The sequence below is a fragment of the Dama dama genome, chromosome 15 (genome assembly GCF_033118175.1).
Source record: "Dama dama isolate Ldn47 chromosome 15, ASM3311817v1, whole genome shotgun sequence".
NCBI classification, from domain to species: Eukaryota; Metazoa; Chordata; class Mammalia; order Artiodactyla; family Cervidae; genus Dama; species Dama dama.
The window spans coordinates 60,588,011-60,602,269 of record NC_083695.1 but is presented as its reverse complement, the minus strand read 5'-3'; the positions used below and the strand labels follow the sequence as shown (position 1 = coordinate 60,602,269).

General features: G+C 38.8%; 1 protein-coding gene across 2 annotated transcripts in view; it reads left to right on the top strand.

The window, feature by feature from the left end:
- The window catches only part of IDE (insulin degrading enzyme), a 93,122-nt gene that overhangs the window by 69,417 nt on the left and 9,446 nt on the right, over window positions 1-14,259 (top strand). The window contains exons 15-21 of one of the 2 annotated variants that reach the window (XM_061162187.1): window positions 2,812-2,956; window positions 4,827-4,937; window positions 5,881-6,001; window positions 9,125-9,216; window positions 10,195-10,306; window positions 12,235-12,402; window positions 13,758-14,030. In XM_061162187.1, coding sequence (XP_061018170.1) covers window positions 2,812-2,956; window positions 4,827-4,937; window positions 5,881-6,001; window positions 9,125-9,216; window positions 10,195-10,306; window positions 12,235-12,402; window positions 13,758-14,030 — 1,022 coding nt within the window. Of the gene's footprint in view, window positions 1-2,178; window positions 2,324-2,811; window positions 2,957-4,826; window positions 4,938-5,880; window positions 6,002-9,124; window positions 9,217-10,194; window positions 10,307-12,234; window positions 12,403-13,757; window positions 14,031-14,259 lie in introns of both variants that reach the window. The other variant, XM_061162186.1, reaches the window with a different exon arrangement.

Below are 14,259 nucleotides of genomic sequence, written 5' to 3'. Positions count from 1 at the left end.
TTGATAGTTAAAAGTGATATTTTTTAACACTCTAAGCAGCTTGCCACACTTTGCCATTTGGCTTTTGTGATTTGGCTTCAGAATATCTTTTGAGAGACCATTTGACATTTTCGCATTCTCTAAGCGTCCCAGCGTAGTTCTCAGAATTTAAAATGTCTGCTTCCCACCAGTCCATCTTGGTGTTCTGGTCTCTCTAGAGGTAAACACTGTTAAGTTTCTTGTACATTCTTATAGAAATTTTCTGTTTGTATACATCCTTTTAATCTTTTCAGAAATAGGATAGTATCATGCATACATATAGATTTTAAAACTCTGTGATCCATATTTAAGCACATAACATCTGGTTACAAAATAATATGTTTTAAATGAACAAGTGAACCAGGATTTAAGCATTCCACTTGAATCATGTTCTCTTTTAAAAGTTCATTTAGGACTCTCTCCAGTTCACCAGCAAGGCTGGTGTTTCAGAGCACTTCTTGGGATTGTGTTCTGAGCTTTAGCCCTATGGCTTTGAACTCCCAGATCTGGCTTTGTCTGGCTTTTCACTTCCCCCTAAGGGTGGCTGTGGGGGCAAGCCCTCTTGAGGATTCTCTCTTGTTTTGGTGCTTTTGTTTTTGTGAGCTGTGCCAGTAAGGTTTCTGAACTGCTATTTACCTAAAGAAGGAAATCTGTCATTGTGTATAATAAATAGTTAAAAAACTAAATGACAGAGTACTGTTTAGATTTCCCAGGTAGAGAATGTTTGTATAGCTTTGGGATTTTCTCTTTGATATTAATTTCTCTGGGGCTAAGCGTTTTACCCCTATTTCTACTTCATTATCAGCTTTTGATAAAATTGTTGCTTTGCTCTCAGTGCATTGGTTATATTTACTGTGCTATGGATAAAATGAAACTTAAAATTTGCTGCCAGACAAACGAAGCCAAGAGGCTGCCTCAGGTCCTTTGCACTGGCTGTTTCCTCAGACTGGAAAGTTCTCCACTGAGATATCCCCAGAGCTTGCTCCTTTGCTTCTCAGGCACAGATGTCACCTTATCAGAGAGGCCTTGATTAGCAATTTTATAGAAATTAGTAATCTTCCTGTCCTACCTATCACTCCTTTTCCTCTTACCCTGCATAATTTTTCTCCATAACACCATAACCACCTGATGTATCATATTTAAATGTGTTATTTGCCTCCTCCAACTAGACTCTAAACTCTGTGAGGTCAGGAACTCTGCCTGACTTGTTCCTTCTTTATTCCCAGTACCCAGAGGAGTGCGTAACATTGTAGTAAGAATGTAGTACATGTTGAATGAAGGAATCTTTTACTTCCTTGTCATAAAGGTAAGCAGTGTAACATAGTCAAATGAATAGGTCATTTGATTTAAATCTGAATCCTAATTCTGTTCCTACCAGGCCAGGTGACATGAGGAAAATGATCTTATTTGAGAAATGAAGATTTAAAATTAGGTGATCTCTGCAGTCTTGTGCTCTGTAATTGTTTCCTCTCTCTTGTTGCTGTTTCTCACTTAAAAATTTCCCTGTTTTATTAAAAAAAAATTTCCTATGTTATTATTTTTTTCCTGGTTCTGGCTGCAATTATGTGATGGATATTATTCATTCCTTTACTGACAGTGTTCTAGTCTGTTGGTTTAGGTGGAAACTCAGAGATGCGCTAACATTTTCACAGGTGTCAATTTTTCTCTTTCAAGTCTCAGTTTGTCTCTTTGAAGTTTATGTAATCATAGCACACACAAACTTCTCAGTCTCATCCTTCTGTCCACCGTGGGTATGTATGGCTTGCTTAGAGGAAGAAAGAGGATGTGCAGATGCTGTGTCAGTTCTGTCAGCCATGCCTTCTCCTACCAGCCTAAACGTAGGCATGCATTTTGTCCTGTTCCTACTCCTCACCTACCCAGTGTTTCTAACTTGTCAGTTCTGCCACGCCATCTAGGGTAATAAGCAATTCCTTTTCCCTCTTCACTACTACCAGTACACATGGCACATTTCAAGCTTCTTTGTTAGACATCTTGTTGTTGTTGTTGTTTTTACTCATGAGAAGAGATAGATTCAAGAATTCAAAGCGTATCTTCAGGAAGTTATTTTAACCAGTGTTCAGGCCCTTGATCCATCTCGAAAGGCCATATCACATTGGGAAGTAATAAATCAGCTATTTTACTGTCAACATTTTCTTCCAGCCCATTTGCTTATGTGGACCCCTTGCACTGTAACATGGCCTATTTGTACCTTGAGCTCCTCAAAGACTCACTCAACGAGTATGCATATGCAGCAGAGCTAGCAGGCTTGAGCTATGACCTCCAAAATACCATCTATGGGATGTATGTAAGTACCCACGTCTTAGAGCCTTCCACTCATCAACATTTTTTATATTGATTTGATGGAAGCATTTTTGATTGAGGGTATGAGTTTTAATTTCTTTTTAAAAAATCTTTGTGGCTAATCATATTTTCTTATCATTTAATTTTTAAGTTAGCTCTTAAGTATTCAGCAATATACCATTCATATTATGCAAATTTTCCTTGATTTCTTTTTTTTTAAACATCTTTCATCAGATCATCATATTTTTCTCCTCAAAACAAAATTGGACCCTGATTTAGGTTTAGATCTCACCCATTCTGTATCTGAAGTCTTGGTCTTTGACGATAGAGAATGAAGTCTTCCTGCCATTGTAAAACAGAAGGTTAGCTTATACTGTTTCCCTAGAAATTTAGATCATGAGGCTGCATATTCATACTCTTCGGTCATGTTTCTTCATTACCATGCCACTGCTTGAGGTATCAAAGCATTTCTTTTGTTTTTCTTTTTGTTAGTCGCTACATTTATGCTGATCCTCTCCATTGCAACATGACATACCTGTTTATCAGGTTATTGAAGGATGATTTAAAAGAGTATACATATGCAGCACGCCTCTCAGGTTTGAGCTATGGCATTGCATCAGGAATGAATGCAATACTTGTAAGTAAAATGAAAACCAAAGAAAAGGCGTCACACCGTTGAAGCATTATGTTGAGCTTGGGAAAACTATTAACTTCTGCATTTTAAACCAAGAAGATTGATGGTTTTTTCCTTGCACCTTTTTAATGGTTGGAGAACTCAAGTTAGTGTTAGTTCCACTAACAAACGATTAAGTAAGAGTTTAGTGCATTTTGTGAACATGTTTGTATGCTACATTTATTTGCATGTTCTTCTGCTTAGAACATTTAACATATTAATCCTGAAAGCATGTTGTTCTTCCCATGTATTTGAATATATTAGCATCTGTAAGTGAAAGATACCTATAGTTGCTGTTGTGGTGCTCAGTTTTACTTATAAGCTTCTTTGTTGTTGTTTTTTTTTCTGTTGACAGTAGTAGTAAGTTCCTGTGTTCAAACACATCTGACATTTTTATTTAATTTATTTTGTAGCATTAACTACTTTAAATGTGTTTTAAAATAAGCATTATTAAATGCATCGCAAGAAATAACTAGATCCTTTCTGTTGAAATCATTTCTCTTATGTTTCCAAACTTACACCTCATTTCCAAATTAACACTCCTCTTCTGGCACACATTCATCTTCACTTTTCTTGAAAATGTATTGTATGTTTCCATAAAAACTAAAATGAGAGCATGTGCTGTGTGCTCTAATTCTATACAAAAGGTCTTAGGTTTTTTAAATTTTATTTGCAGTGATTTTTTTTTTTCTTCACACAAGCAACTTTTCTGGTAGTTTCTGTTTAATGTATAAGAATGTATGTAACTTAACCATTCTCAGAGACCAGGGAAATTTGGAGCCCAGAGAACAAAGTAAAGTTCAAATAGGAAAATAATAATCTATGGCTAATTTTTTACTGTTGACTTTTAGTAGCATATTACCATTCAGTTAATCATTTTAATTTGTGACAAAATGGGCTTCCTGCTAGTTGTCAGTCTAGTTCCCACAGTTCATGATGTGCTGTCCATGGTCAGTGACCTTCACTCTTGCTGAGGTTCTTGCCTATCAGTTTTCATCAGGTAGAGACTTCCAGAGATATTCTAGTTGCAGTGTATTCTCTACTGCTGTGGGTGCCACCATGTGGCAACATACAGTAGAAAATAGGCTTTCCCTGCTTTTCAAAATGTTGTGGTTTCAGAGGCTATTATATTATCCTCAGGCAGAATCCAGGCGGTACATACAGGGTGCCCTTACTCCACATCTGTCTTGCCACTAGCTTTTGGTACGTCAGCAGAGCTCCTTAAACAAGCAAGTGGTGTGACGTACGGATCCTTGTTGGGCAGCTCAGAACAGGGAAAGTGGCAAAATGCCACATAATACGAAATTGGGACTGCTTGATTTCCTAAAAGATGATTTTTTTAAATATTTAAATATAAACACTTTGGGGGCATATCCAATAGTTTGCTAGATAATATTCCCCTATGATGTTTACCTTCTTAACACACCTATAAAAACCTTAAGCCTGCCATTCCTTAGAAATTCTTTTAGAACATTAAAGTTCTAAAAGTTCTACATAATGTACATTAAAGTACATTCTATAATTAATGTGATTTAATGAGAACTTGAATTTTGATGATATAGTGTGTGCTGCCATAGTTTGGCACCAGGTAAGTTTTCTTGTTATTGTTTTTGTTTAGGAAAAGCAAAAATATGTTTTTGGGTCTTAGTAAATAAAGATGATTAATGTTATCTTCCTAAATGTTAAACTATATTTATGAGAAAGGAAATTCATTAAACTTGTTTTATTTTTATTTTGATACACCTGGTTTGGGGATTTCCTAAATGTTTAAAAGTCAAATTTAAGTTGTTTCATGTTATTTTTAGACTGTTAATATCCTGAACTCTTTCTGTAGCTCTCGGTGAAAGGTTACAATGACAAGCAGCCAATTTTGCTAAAGAAGATCATTGAGAAAATGGCTACCTTTGAGATTGATGAAAAAAGATTTGAAATTATCAAAGAGGCAGTAAGTTTTCTGAACTTATTTTTATTTTTTTAATTCATCAGGTAATATTGCCATGTTATGAACATTGTTGAGAAAGAGGTGAGGAGGAAAAGAAGCATTCATAACTCTATGTTAGTCATTTCATCCTATCTTTGCTAGATCCTATATTTTTCCCAGAAAGAAAGCCTGGGAGAGTCTGGTGAACACCTGGCCTCCTTCTCTATAGGGCCTAAGAGCTAGGAATGCACTTTCTTTCAGAAGGGAAACTGAGGTAGATCTAGTAGCTTTCAGGGACTCCTTAAAGATTTTAAGATTTCAACCTCCATTTAAGAAGAAGCTTGATTCTACAGGCTGGGACTTCAGCCTGACATGATAGCCTTGTCACATTAGGGCAGACTATTTAGGCTTGATGTATCTGCCACTTAAATTCAACTCATAGCTGGCCCAATAGTGGATATATGGGATGTATAGCTGCTTTAAAAGCCAAACTATGACCTTCATTGTACACCCAGAGAAATTATCATCAATTTTCAACTGAAGATTCAGTACTATATATATATATATATATATATACACACACACATAGCCATGTTTCTTGATTAGGCTTTGGGGATGACGTTGTAGTGAAGAATTAAAGGATGCCAAGAGATGGAGGCCTTGAAAACTGGGGATAGCTTCTGAGGGATGAATGAGGTCCCACAGTGAAGGCTGTACATGTGAAGGAAGTACATGTCAGATGCTGGGGGTAAGGGAGCAGGCTAGACAAAGGAAAAGCATGCTCTTTATTTTAAGGATCAGAGGGGAGTTTGTCTAATCACATAACTTCAAAAAGGAGGAAGAAGCCAATATCCCACATCCCAGTAGCACACAATTTATGCAAATTGAAGTTTGATTATAGCTGCTCTTTAGAAATGATTTTAAAAGGATGGGATAAAATTAACAGACCCCTGTCTTCCCTCACTAGTATATGCGATCTCTTAACAATTTCCGAGCTGAACAGCCTCATCAACACGCCATGTACTACCTCCGCTTGCTGATGACTGAAGTAGCCTGGACTAAAGATGAATTAAAAGAAGCCCTGGATGGTGAGACTCTTTCTGCTTATAGCTTGATGCTTTCTTGATTGTCTTCCTAAAATCATTTTGGTTTATCCTATTACCTACTGTTTATGCTTTCTAATAACTTATAGTTCCATTAAAAAAGCCAGCTGTGTATACTTTCTTTCTTTTCTTTTTTTTTTTTAACAAAAACAGTGGTAGCCTTTGAAGTGGCTTTTGTATTCAGGCAGTTTAACCACATTTGCTTTTTTTCAACATGGACCTACAACAGTTAGTTACTACTGTTCATAGATTTCTGCAAATGACAGTGTTTTGACCCAAGAATTTACCTTGTTAATATTGAAGTTTTCAGAAAAGGAATAAAGGGCTGAGCTTAAAAGAAAAGTCTTATCACATAGAAAGAATGCTTCAGCATCTGTAGATCTGCTCAGTTTGGTTTAAAAGTGGAAATTATGTAAATTAGCCTAAAGAGTCATCTTCTGTTGCTTTTTTCCTAAAATGTTAAATCTAATTTTCAGAGGTTTTGCCTGAAAGTCCTAGATTCCTCAAGGGCAGTGAATTATGCCTTCCGTTTGTTCTTTTTATTTAGTATTTATATTATGCCCTCAGTGTGTGTCTAACGAATGTCTATTCAATGGAATGAAATTACTTCCAGGGTTTTACTGGAAAGAATGTAGACTGATATCATCCTTTATTGTTGTTTTATCTTTTCCACTTCTCAGCATTGTGCTACCAATTAATCTTCCTTCCTACATGCTCAGTAATAAGAAAAAAGAATACTGTTGAATTTTTAATAATCTTTTATGACAAATCTTTACTTATTATGTATCACTGTGCCTTTGATGTCTTCAGTGACAAGTCGGGAGCAAAGTATTGAAGGTCATTATTTTATTGGTTGCCTCAGGCACTGGTTAGGAATATAGATTATAAAGTTGATTAACTAGAACAGCATTTACTGACTGCCTGCTCGGCACCAGGCACCAGACTGCAGGTGCTTGAGATTTAAAAATGATCAGTAAGGTGGGGTTTCTTGGATCAAGGTGCTCCAGTCTATTGGCAAATGTAAGCAGATTATTTTTGTAGCGGCAAAGAGACTGAGTGCTGAGGGGGTCTAGTGAAAGGGCCTTCTAGGGCAGTGCAGTGGAGTGGAACACATATGTACTTTGGAATTAGGTCAAGATTCAAATGCAGCTTTGCAGCTTACTAGCTTAGTGACTTTGGACAAGAAATTTAAATTCTCTTAAGTTTAGTATCTTCACCTTTCTCCCCCGCTTGGCCACTGTGCAGCTTGTGGCCTGACCAGGGATTGAACCTGGGCCCTTGGCAATGAGAGTATGCAGTCCTAACTACTGAACTGCCAAGGAATTCCAGTTTTCTCACCTTTAAAATCAGAAATAATAGCATGTAATTTATAGTTTATAACATCTATAAAATGCCTGATGCATACATACATGGTAAGCACTTGTTAATTCCCTTCCTATGTCTGTCTTTAAATTTTAATCACTAGCATTAGCATCCATTGTAGCATTTATTAGCATAGTGTCCTAACGGAAAAGGGACAACTCTTCTTTACTGAAGTTCAGTTCAGTCGCTCAGTAGTGTCGGACTCTTTGCGACTCCATGAACCTCAGCACGCCAGGCCTCCCTGTCCATCACCAACTCCTGGAGTTTACCCAAACTCATGTCCATTGAATCAGTGATGCCATCTAACCATCTAACACCAAATCAGTGGATAAAAGTTAAGTAAGGACAAGATATTTGTATAGTCTCAAAGTATTTCCTCCAAAATAAGTATTTAAATTATAATGAGAAAAGTAGGCATTGGTGGGGTGGCTTCCCTGGTGGCTTTCCCTAGTTGCTTGAAAAGTATACATTAGTTACTTAATTACAACCAAAAGATTAAAATGGTTCAGGACTTACTGGACAGACATCTGGCACACAACATCATAATGAGGTGGTCAGTGTTTTCATCATCTGTTAGAGCATGTCAGCATCACGTGCCCCCAATGTGAGAAAGACACATTACCTCTCAGGTGTTCTTCCTGCTGCTGCTCCTAAGTCACTTCAGTCGTGTCCGACTCTGTGCAACCCCATAGATGGCAGCCACCAGGCTCCCCTGTCCCTGGGATTCTCCAGGCAAGAACACTAGAGTGGGTTGCCATTTCCTTCTCCAGCGCATGAAAGTGAAAAGTGAAAGTGAAGTCGCTCAGTCGTGTCTGACTCTTAGCGACCTCATGGACTGCAGCCTACCAGGCTCCTCCGTCCATGGGATTTTCCAGGCAAGAGTACTGGAGTGGGGTGCCATTGCCTTCTCTGGGTATTCTTCCTAGGAGTACATAAATCCAATATAATAATTGAGTTATTAAAGCCCAAATAAAGGGCATTCTGTAAAACTGGCAGTACTGCTCAAAAATCTTAAAGGTTATGAAAGACAAAGAGAGACCAAGGCACTGTTAAGGATGGGAGGGAACTAAGGACTCATGACAACTAAATGCAAGGTGGGATCGTGGATTAAATCCTGGAACAGAAAAGGGTTCGGTTCAGTTGCTCAGTTGTGTATGACTCTTTGCGACCATGAACCGCAGCATGCCAGGCCTCCCTGTCCATCACCAACTCCCAGAGTTTACCCAAACTCATGTCGGTTGAGTCAGTGATGCCATCTAACCATCTCACCCTGTGTTGTCCCCTTCTCCTGCCTTTAGTCTTTCCCAAAATCAGGGTCTTTTCAAAAGAGTCAGCTCTTCACATCAGGTGGCCAAAATATTGGAGTTTCAGCCTCAACATCAGTCCTTCCAATGAACACCCAGGACTGATTTCCTTTAGGATGGACTGGTTGGATCTCCTTGCAGTCCAAGGGACTCTCAAGAGTCTTCTCCAACACCACTAATTCAAAAGGGTTACCAGTGGAAAAACTGAAATCCAAATAAAGTAGATTTTTTAGTTAATAGTATTGTCCCAGTGTTAACTTCTTAGATTTGATCAGCATCCTATGGTTGTGAAAAATCTTAACGTTAGAGAAAACTGGGTGAAGGGTATATAGGAACTCCCTATGCTATTTTTGCAACTCTTCTGTAAGTCTCAAATTATCTCAGTTTAAAAAAAAAAAAGACCTCATAGGTAGAGCTTACAATTTCTTACACCTGTTTGCAGATGTCACCCTTCCTCGCCTTAAGGCCTTCATACCTCAACTCCTGTCACGGCTGCATATTGAAGCCCTTCTCCATGGAAATATAACAAAGCAGGTGGGTGATTGAGGTTTTAGTAATCTTTTATGGATCATTGCAACAGAAATTTTACCCTATTTAAGACTACTGAGTAACCACCACAGTGTGCCTATATATACATTAGTGTTGACTCGGCCTTCTCTGCCCTGTGCAGGAAGGTAGGGGAGGGTATACGAAGAGCTGAATGATCCTGGTTAACTGTGGACCTACTTTCACGGCTGCCTTCTCTGTTGTCTGCCTCGTGTGGTCACTGGAGAAAATGGGAATAATGGTCCCTACTCTAGAACAGCAGGACTGTATAGTGGATAAGAGCATATTGTGTGGAATCAGCCTGATTCAAATCCTGACTCAGCTTCAAATCCTGACTCAGCCAGTTACAAGTTATATAATCTTCTGAAAGTGTCTTCATCTCTCTGTGCTCAGTTTCTTTATCAGTATATTATGTACAAGGATTAAAATAAATAGTACATTCCAAGTGTTTAGCACATGGAAAGCTAAACAGAATTTAGAATTCCCATGGTAGTCTGTCTCAAGAGCCCATACTCTCTGCCACTTCACTATTTTGTCTCCAGAACAATATGCCAAGGTTGGGTGCTGTTAAGTGGCTGAGAAAGGATTCTTCCCTGGGTCAGTTTTATTCAGAATAAAGCCTCATGCTTACGTTTTTTGCTTTGCTGTAACCCCAAATATCTGTGGTGAGGGCCATTCACTTAAGACCAACTTTCCATCAGCGATTCCGCTCCAACATCGAGATTGGTGCCGATGATTGTCTGGGTCTCTCTTTCTCCTCACTACCACCTTACTAACTCTGTTGCAAATCAACAAGTTGTTTTTATCTATTTGAGCAGGATCAAATGTACTTAAGGTTTAAAATCCACTTTGATAAAGTTGGTTAGTTTATTTAACACACATGTTGTTTTCATATTGCATGGGCTGCTGTCTAATCAAGATACATTTATGGGTTTGTAATGTGCCATGACCTGCCTTTCTCCACAGGCTGCGTTAGGAATCATGCAGATGGTTGAAGACACCCTTATTGAACATGCTCATACGAAACCGCTTCTTCCGAGTCAGCTCGTTCGGTACAGAGAAGTTCAGCTCCCAGACAGTAAGTGGAAATGTTCTATCTTTGGGAATGGACTGCTTTGACATAATATTGTGTGTGATTACAGGTGGGTTGAAGTCACTTGGATGATAAAATATAATTTTATGGTAAAGATCTGCTGGGACTCTCTACTAATTTATAACTTAAGATAGATAATTCTGCAAGAAAATTATCTACAGGAGGGCCAAAGAGGTGAAATTGGAGGCAGGCCATTATTTTGATGAGAATGATACTGGGAAGTGACTGGTAATTGAGTGTAGAGGAGTGAAGAAGTGAAAAAAAATCACAGAACTAAAGAAGTATTGACTGGGAAGCATGTAATAAAATTTATTTATAAAAAAAAAAGGAAATTAGAATTAGGAGCCCATAGGAATTGACATAAAGAATTGATAATAATATATGGGAGTTTGCAGTGTTGGGTTACTTTTGCATTAACAGTGGTTTCTTTTGATATAGAACTCATTAAGCATTATTTTCAATATTGTTCAGAATTGTATAGTGGAAAGTATATTAGACCAGTGATAAGAAGCATTGGTTTTTTTCCTTAAACTTTTTTTTTAAAAGTAATTGCTTCCTCTTCTGACCTCCCGGCACAGGTTTTCTGAACCTTCCTTCTTTAAGCAACTCAGCACTTCTCTCACATTGGGATTGAAGTGCATCTCCATGTCCCTTGGTAGGCTGTACATTTCTGAAGGGCTGGGGTCTGTGTCTGGCTCACTTGAGCAGCTACTAAAGCGTTACCTCAGGATCTCTTTGTTGAATGTTGCAAGACACCTGAGCACTGTGCCACTATCCTGCATAGCCGGTCATCACAGACCAGGTGATGGCTCATTTTGAACTTAAGCTTCTTCCTTAGTCACTACAGCATGGCAGAGAGGAAGAATCAGGAATTGCCATTCAAAAACCATTGAATGTGGTAATCAGGCAATTACTAAACATTGTATTTGCTCAGTCACATTTACTGCTCATGAAATAGTTATCATAAATCATGGCCATCTGTTTATAACTTTGATGAAGTACTTGATCAGCATATCTCAGCTTTCCATCATGCAACTGTATGTCCTTGGATAAGTTGCTCACTTCTCAGGGTCTCAGTTTCTTCATCTCTAAAGTGAGATGTCAGACTGGGGCATCTCTATGCATTGTACACATATGTATAAATTTGTGAATTGACCTTCAGTGTGGGTGTTGGTAAACAATATTGAATTGAATGCTAAATAGATAATGGTACAACTAGTGGTTTAAAAAATTGTTATGCATGGTTATTAAAGCATAGGTTGTATTTCTATTGAGTTTCTTATAGATATTAGCTAGTTCCCGATGCAGGAGACCCAGGTTTGATCCCTGGTGTCATTCCACACGCCCCAGGGTAACTGAGCCCATGTGCCACAGCTGCTGAGATGGCTTGTCACAACTACTGAAGCCTGCATGCCCTAGTGCCCACACCATGCCACGAAAGAGGCCACCGCAATGAGAAGCCTGCAAACCGCAACCAAGAGTTAGCCCTTGCTCACCACAACCAGAGAAAGTCCTCGAGCAGCAATGAAGACCCAGTGTGGCCAAAAAAATAAATAATTATTTAAAAAAAAAAAAAAGATATTAGCTAGTTCTAATTTAGTGTGTACACTGTATTGTAGATTTCATTAACTATGATCTCAATTAGCATTAAAATTTACTTAGTCATAAAGTGGATCTTTTACAAGTGTTCTGCCCTTTAAAGTCATTGAGTGTTTATGAGGGCCTCCCAAGTACAGATCACTGTATTAGTATTCCCTTGGGTAAGTTGAGTTTCACATTCTTAATGAATTAATTGCAGTTTGGAACTGCCAAAAGACACCAACCAAACTGAACAACTTCATACAGACAAACAAAACAGTAAGTTTGTTTAAAGAAGTTTTTGAACATGTCGCTCTCTTATTGAAACTTCCTAGGAGGATGGTTTGTGTATCAGCAGAGGAATGAAGTCCACAATAACTGCGGCATTGAGATATACTACCAAACCGACATGCAGAGCACCTCAGAGAACATGTTTCTGGAGCTCTTCTGTCAGATCATCTCCGAGCCTTGCTTCAACACCCTGCGCACCAAGGAGCAGCTGGGTGAGTGGGCAGCAGGGCACAGCGGGGCCCCTCACTCCTTGAGGAGTAGCTGTTGTCCTCGAGAATGTGCCCACATGTGCAGCCCCCGTCAGGATGCTTGTGGGGACTCCACTTCTGGAAGATAAGCAGTTACTATCTCAGGGACAGTAGAGCAGTTCTTAAGGAGATGACGTGTGTTTCCATCACATATATATCTATATAGAGGTCATTTTGGGTGGAGGAAATGGATGCTAAGGGCAGGCTGTTGCGGGTGACAAGGTGGGAAACAAGCCATCCAGAGATGCTTAGATTTACTGAATTTTAGGTTCCTTAAGAGGTCAGGTATTTTTTATTCATCTTTGTATCCCAAGCCCGGGGCACATACAAGAAGTCACAGTAAGTGTCTTTTGAGGAAATGTTTCAGGCAGTTTTAGGCACTGTTAAAAGCCTTGGAGATCCTGGAAAATTTGATCAAAAAAAGCAAGCCCCAGTAATGTGCTTTGAATAACCAATGAATCAAAAAAAAAAAAAAAAAAAACAACGGGCTCAATGAATAACCAATGAAAAAGGATTTGGATGAGTCTCTTAAAGTAGCAATCTTTTTTTAAACTTTTAAACTTTTTTAAACTTTTTAAATCTTTTTTTAAACCACCATGATAGATGCTGGACTGAAAAAATGGGTAAGTTTTAGATGGTCTTTCCCTTCTTGGAACTTACAATCTCATCAGGAAGGCAGACCTGTAAGGAATAATTGTAGTACAGTGTGGCAAATGCTACTGAGTGTTCAAACTCTAAAGGCGATGCTGAAGGTAGTGAGGTGTGGTGCAAAGCAGAGGAGGCAAGCCACAAGTGCGTTTAGGAACAATACAGATGGGAGGTAGCAGAGGAGCTCACAATGGGAACATGACCTTCAGTTATTTGGTCTCTAAAGATTTGCAACCTGAATGAAGTTGATCCAGGGGTAGGTTATCTAACAAGAAATGCAATAGTGAAGGCAAGTTCACATAAGGAGCTTGGATGTGAAAGGAAACCAAGCTAGGACAATGGTTAGGGGATGAAATGAGTTCAGCATTTCATAGGGATGAGAATAACTTTAACATGGATTGAAGGGGATTAACTGACAGACAGTGAGGTGCTTGGGAATGTTGAATAATGAATAGGGGTTTGTGACCTCCAGCTTTCCAACTGTTCTTCAGAGAGCTCTTCTGCCCTGTCCTTAGGAACTGAAGATATTTTCATTGCTGATTTCTTCAGAGGTGAATAATATAAAGTCCTAAAGTAGATTGTATTTGCTTTGACAGGATAATTTTTGAAAGATTAAAAGTGACCCATGTCTGAGATGCCATGGTCCTGACTGGCTGGTGTTTGTGTTTCAGGCTATATCGTCTTCAGCGGGCCACGCCGAGCCAACGGTATACAGGGCTTACGGTTTATCATCCAGTCCGAAAAGCCACCTCATTACCTAGAAAGCAGAGTGGAAGCTTTCTTAATTACCATGGAAAAGTCCATAGAGGACATGACAGAAGAGGCCTTCCAAAAACACATCCAAGCATTAGCAATCCGTCGACTAGATAAACCAAAGAAGCTATCTGCAGAGTGTGCTAAATATTGGGGGGAGATCATCTCCCAGCAGTATAATTTTGACAGAGGTAAGGCATGATCAGGGCCCCCATATTCACAGCATGGAAGTGAAACATTTGAGGGCGTTGATGCCATTCTGTGAAATGGTATTCATTTCATAGGTGATGTTTCAGGACAGTTTGGGACGAGGTGGTAGCACTTCTAAAGGACTTATATTTAATGTAACAACAATTTCCTATTAGAAACTTTTTTTCTCTCTCTCTCTAAAACTAGGGCTGAATCTATCTGTATCTCATC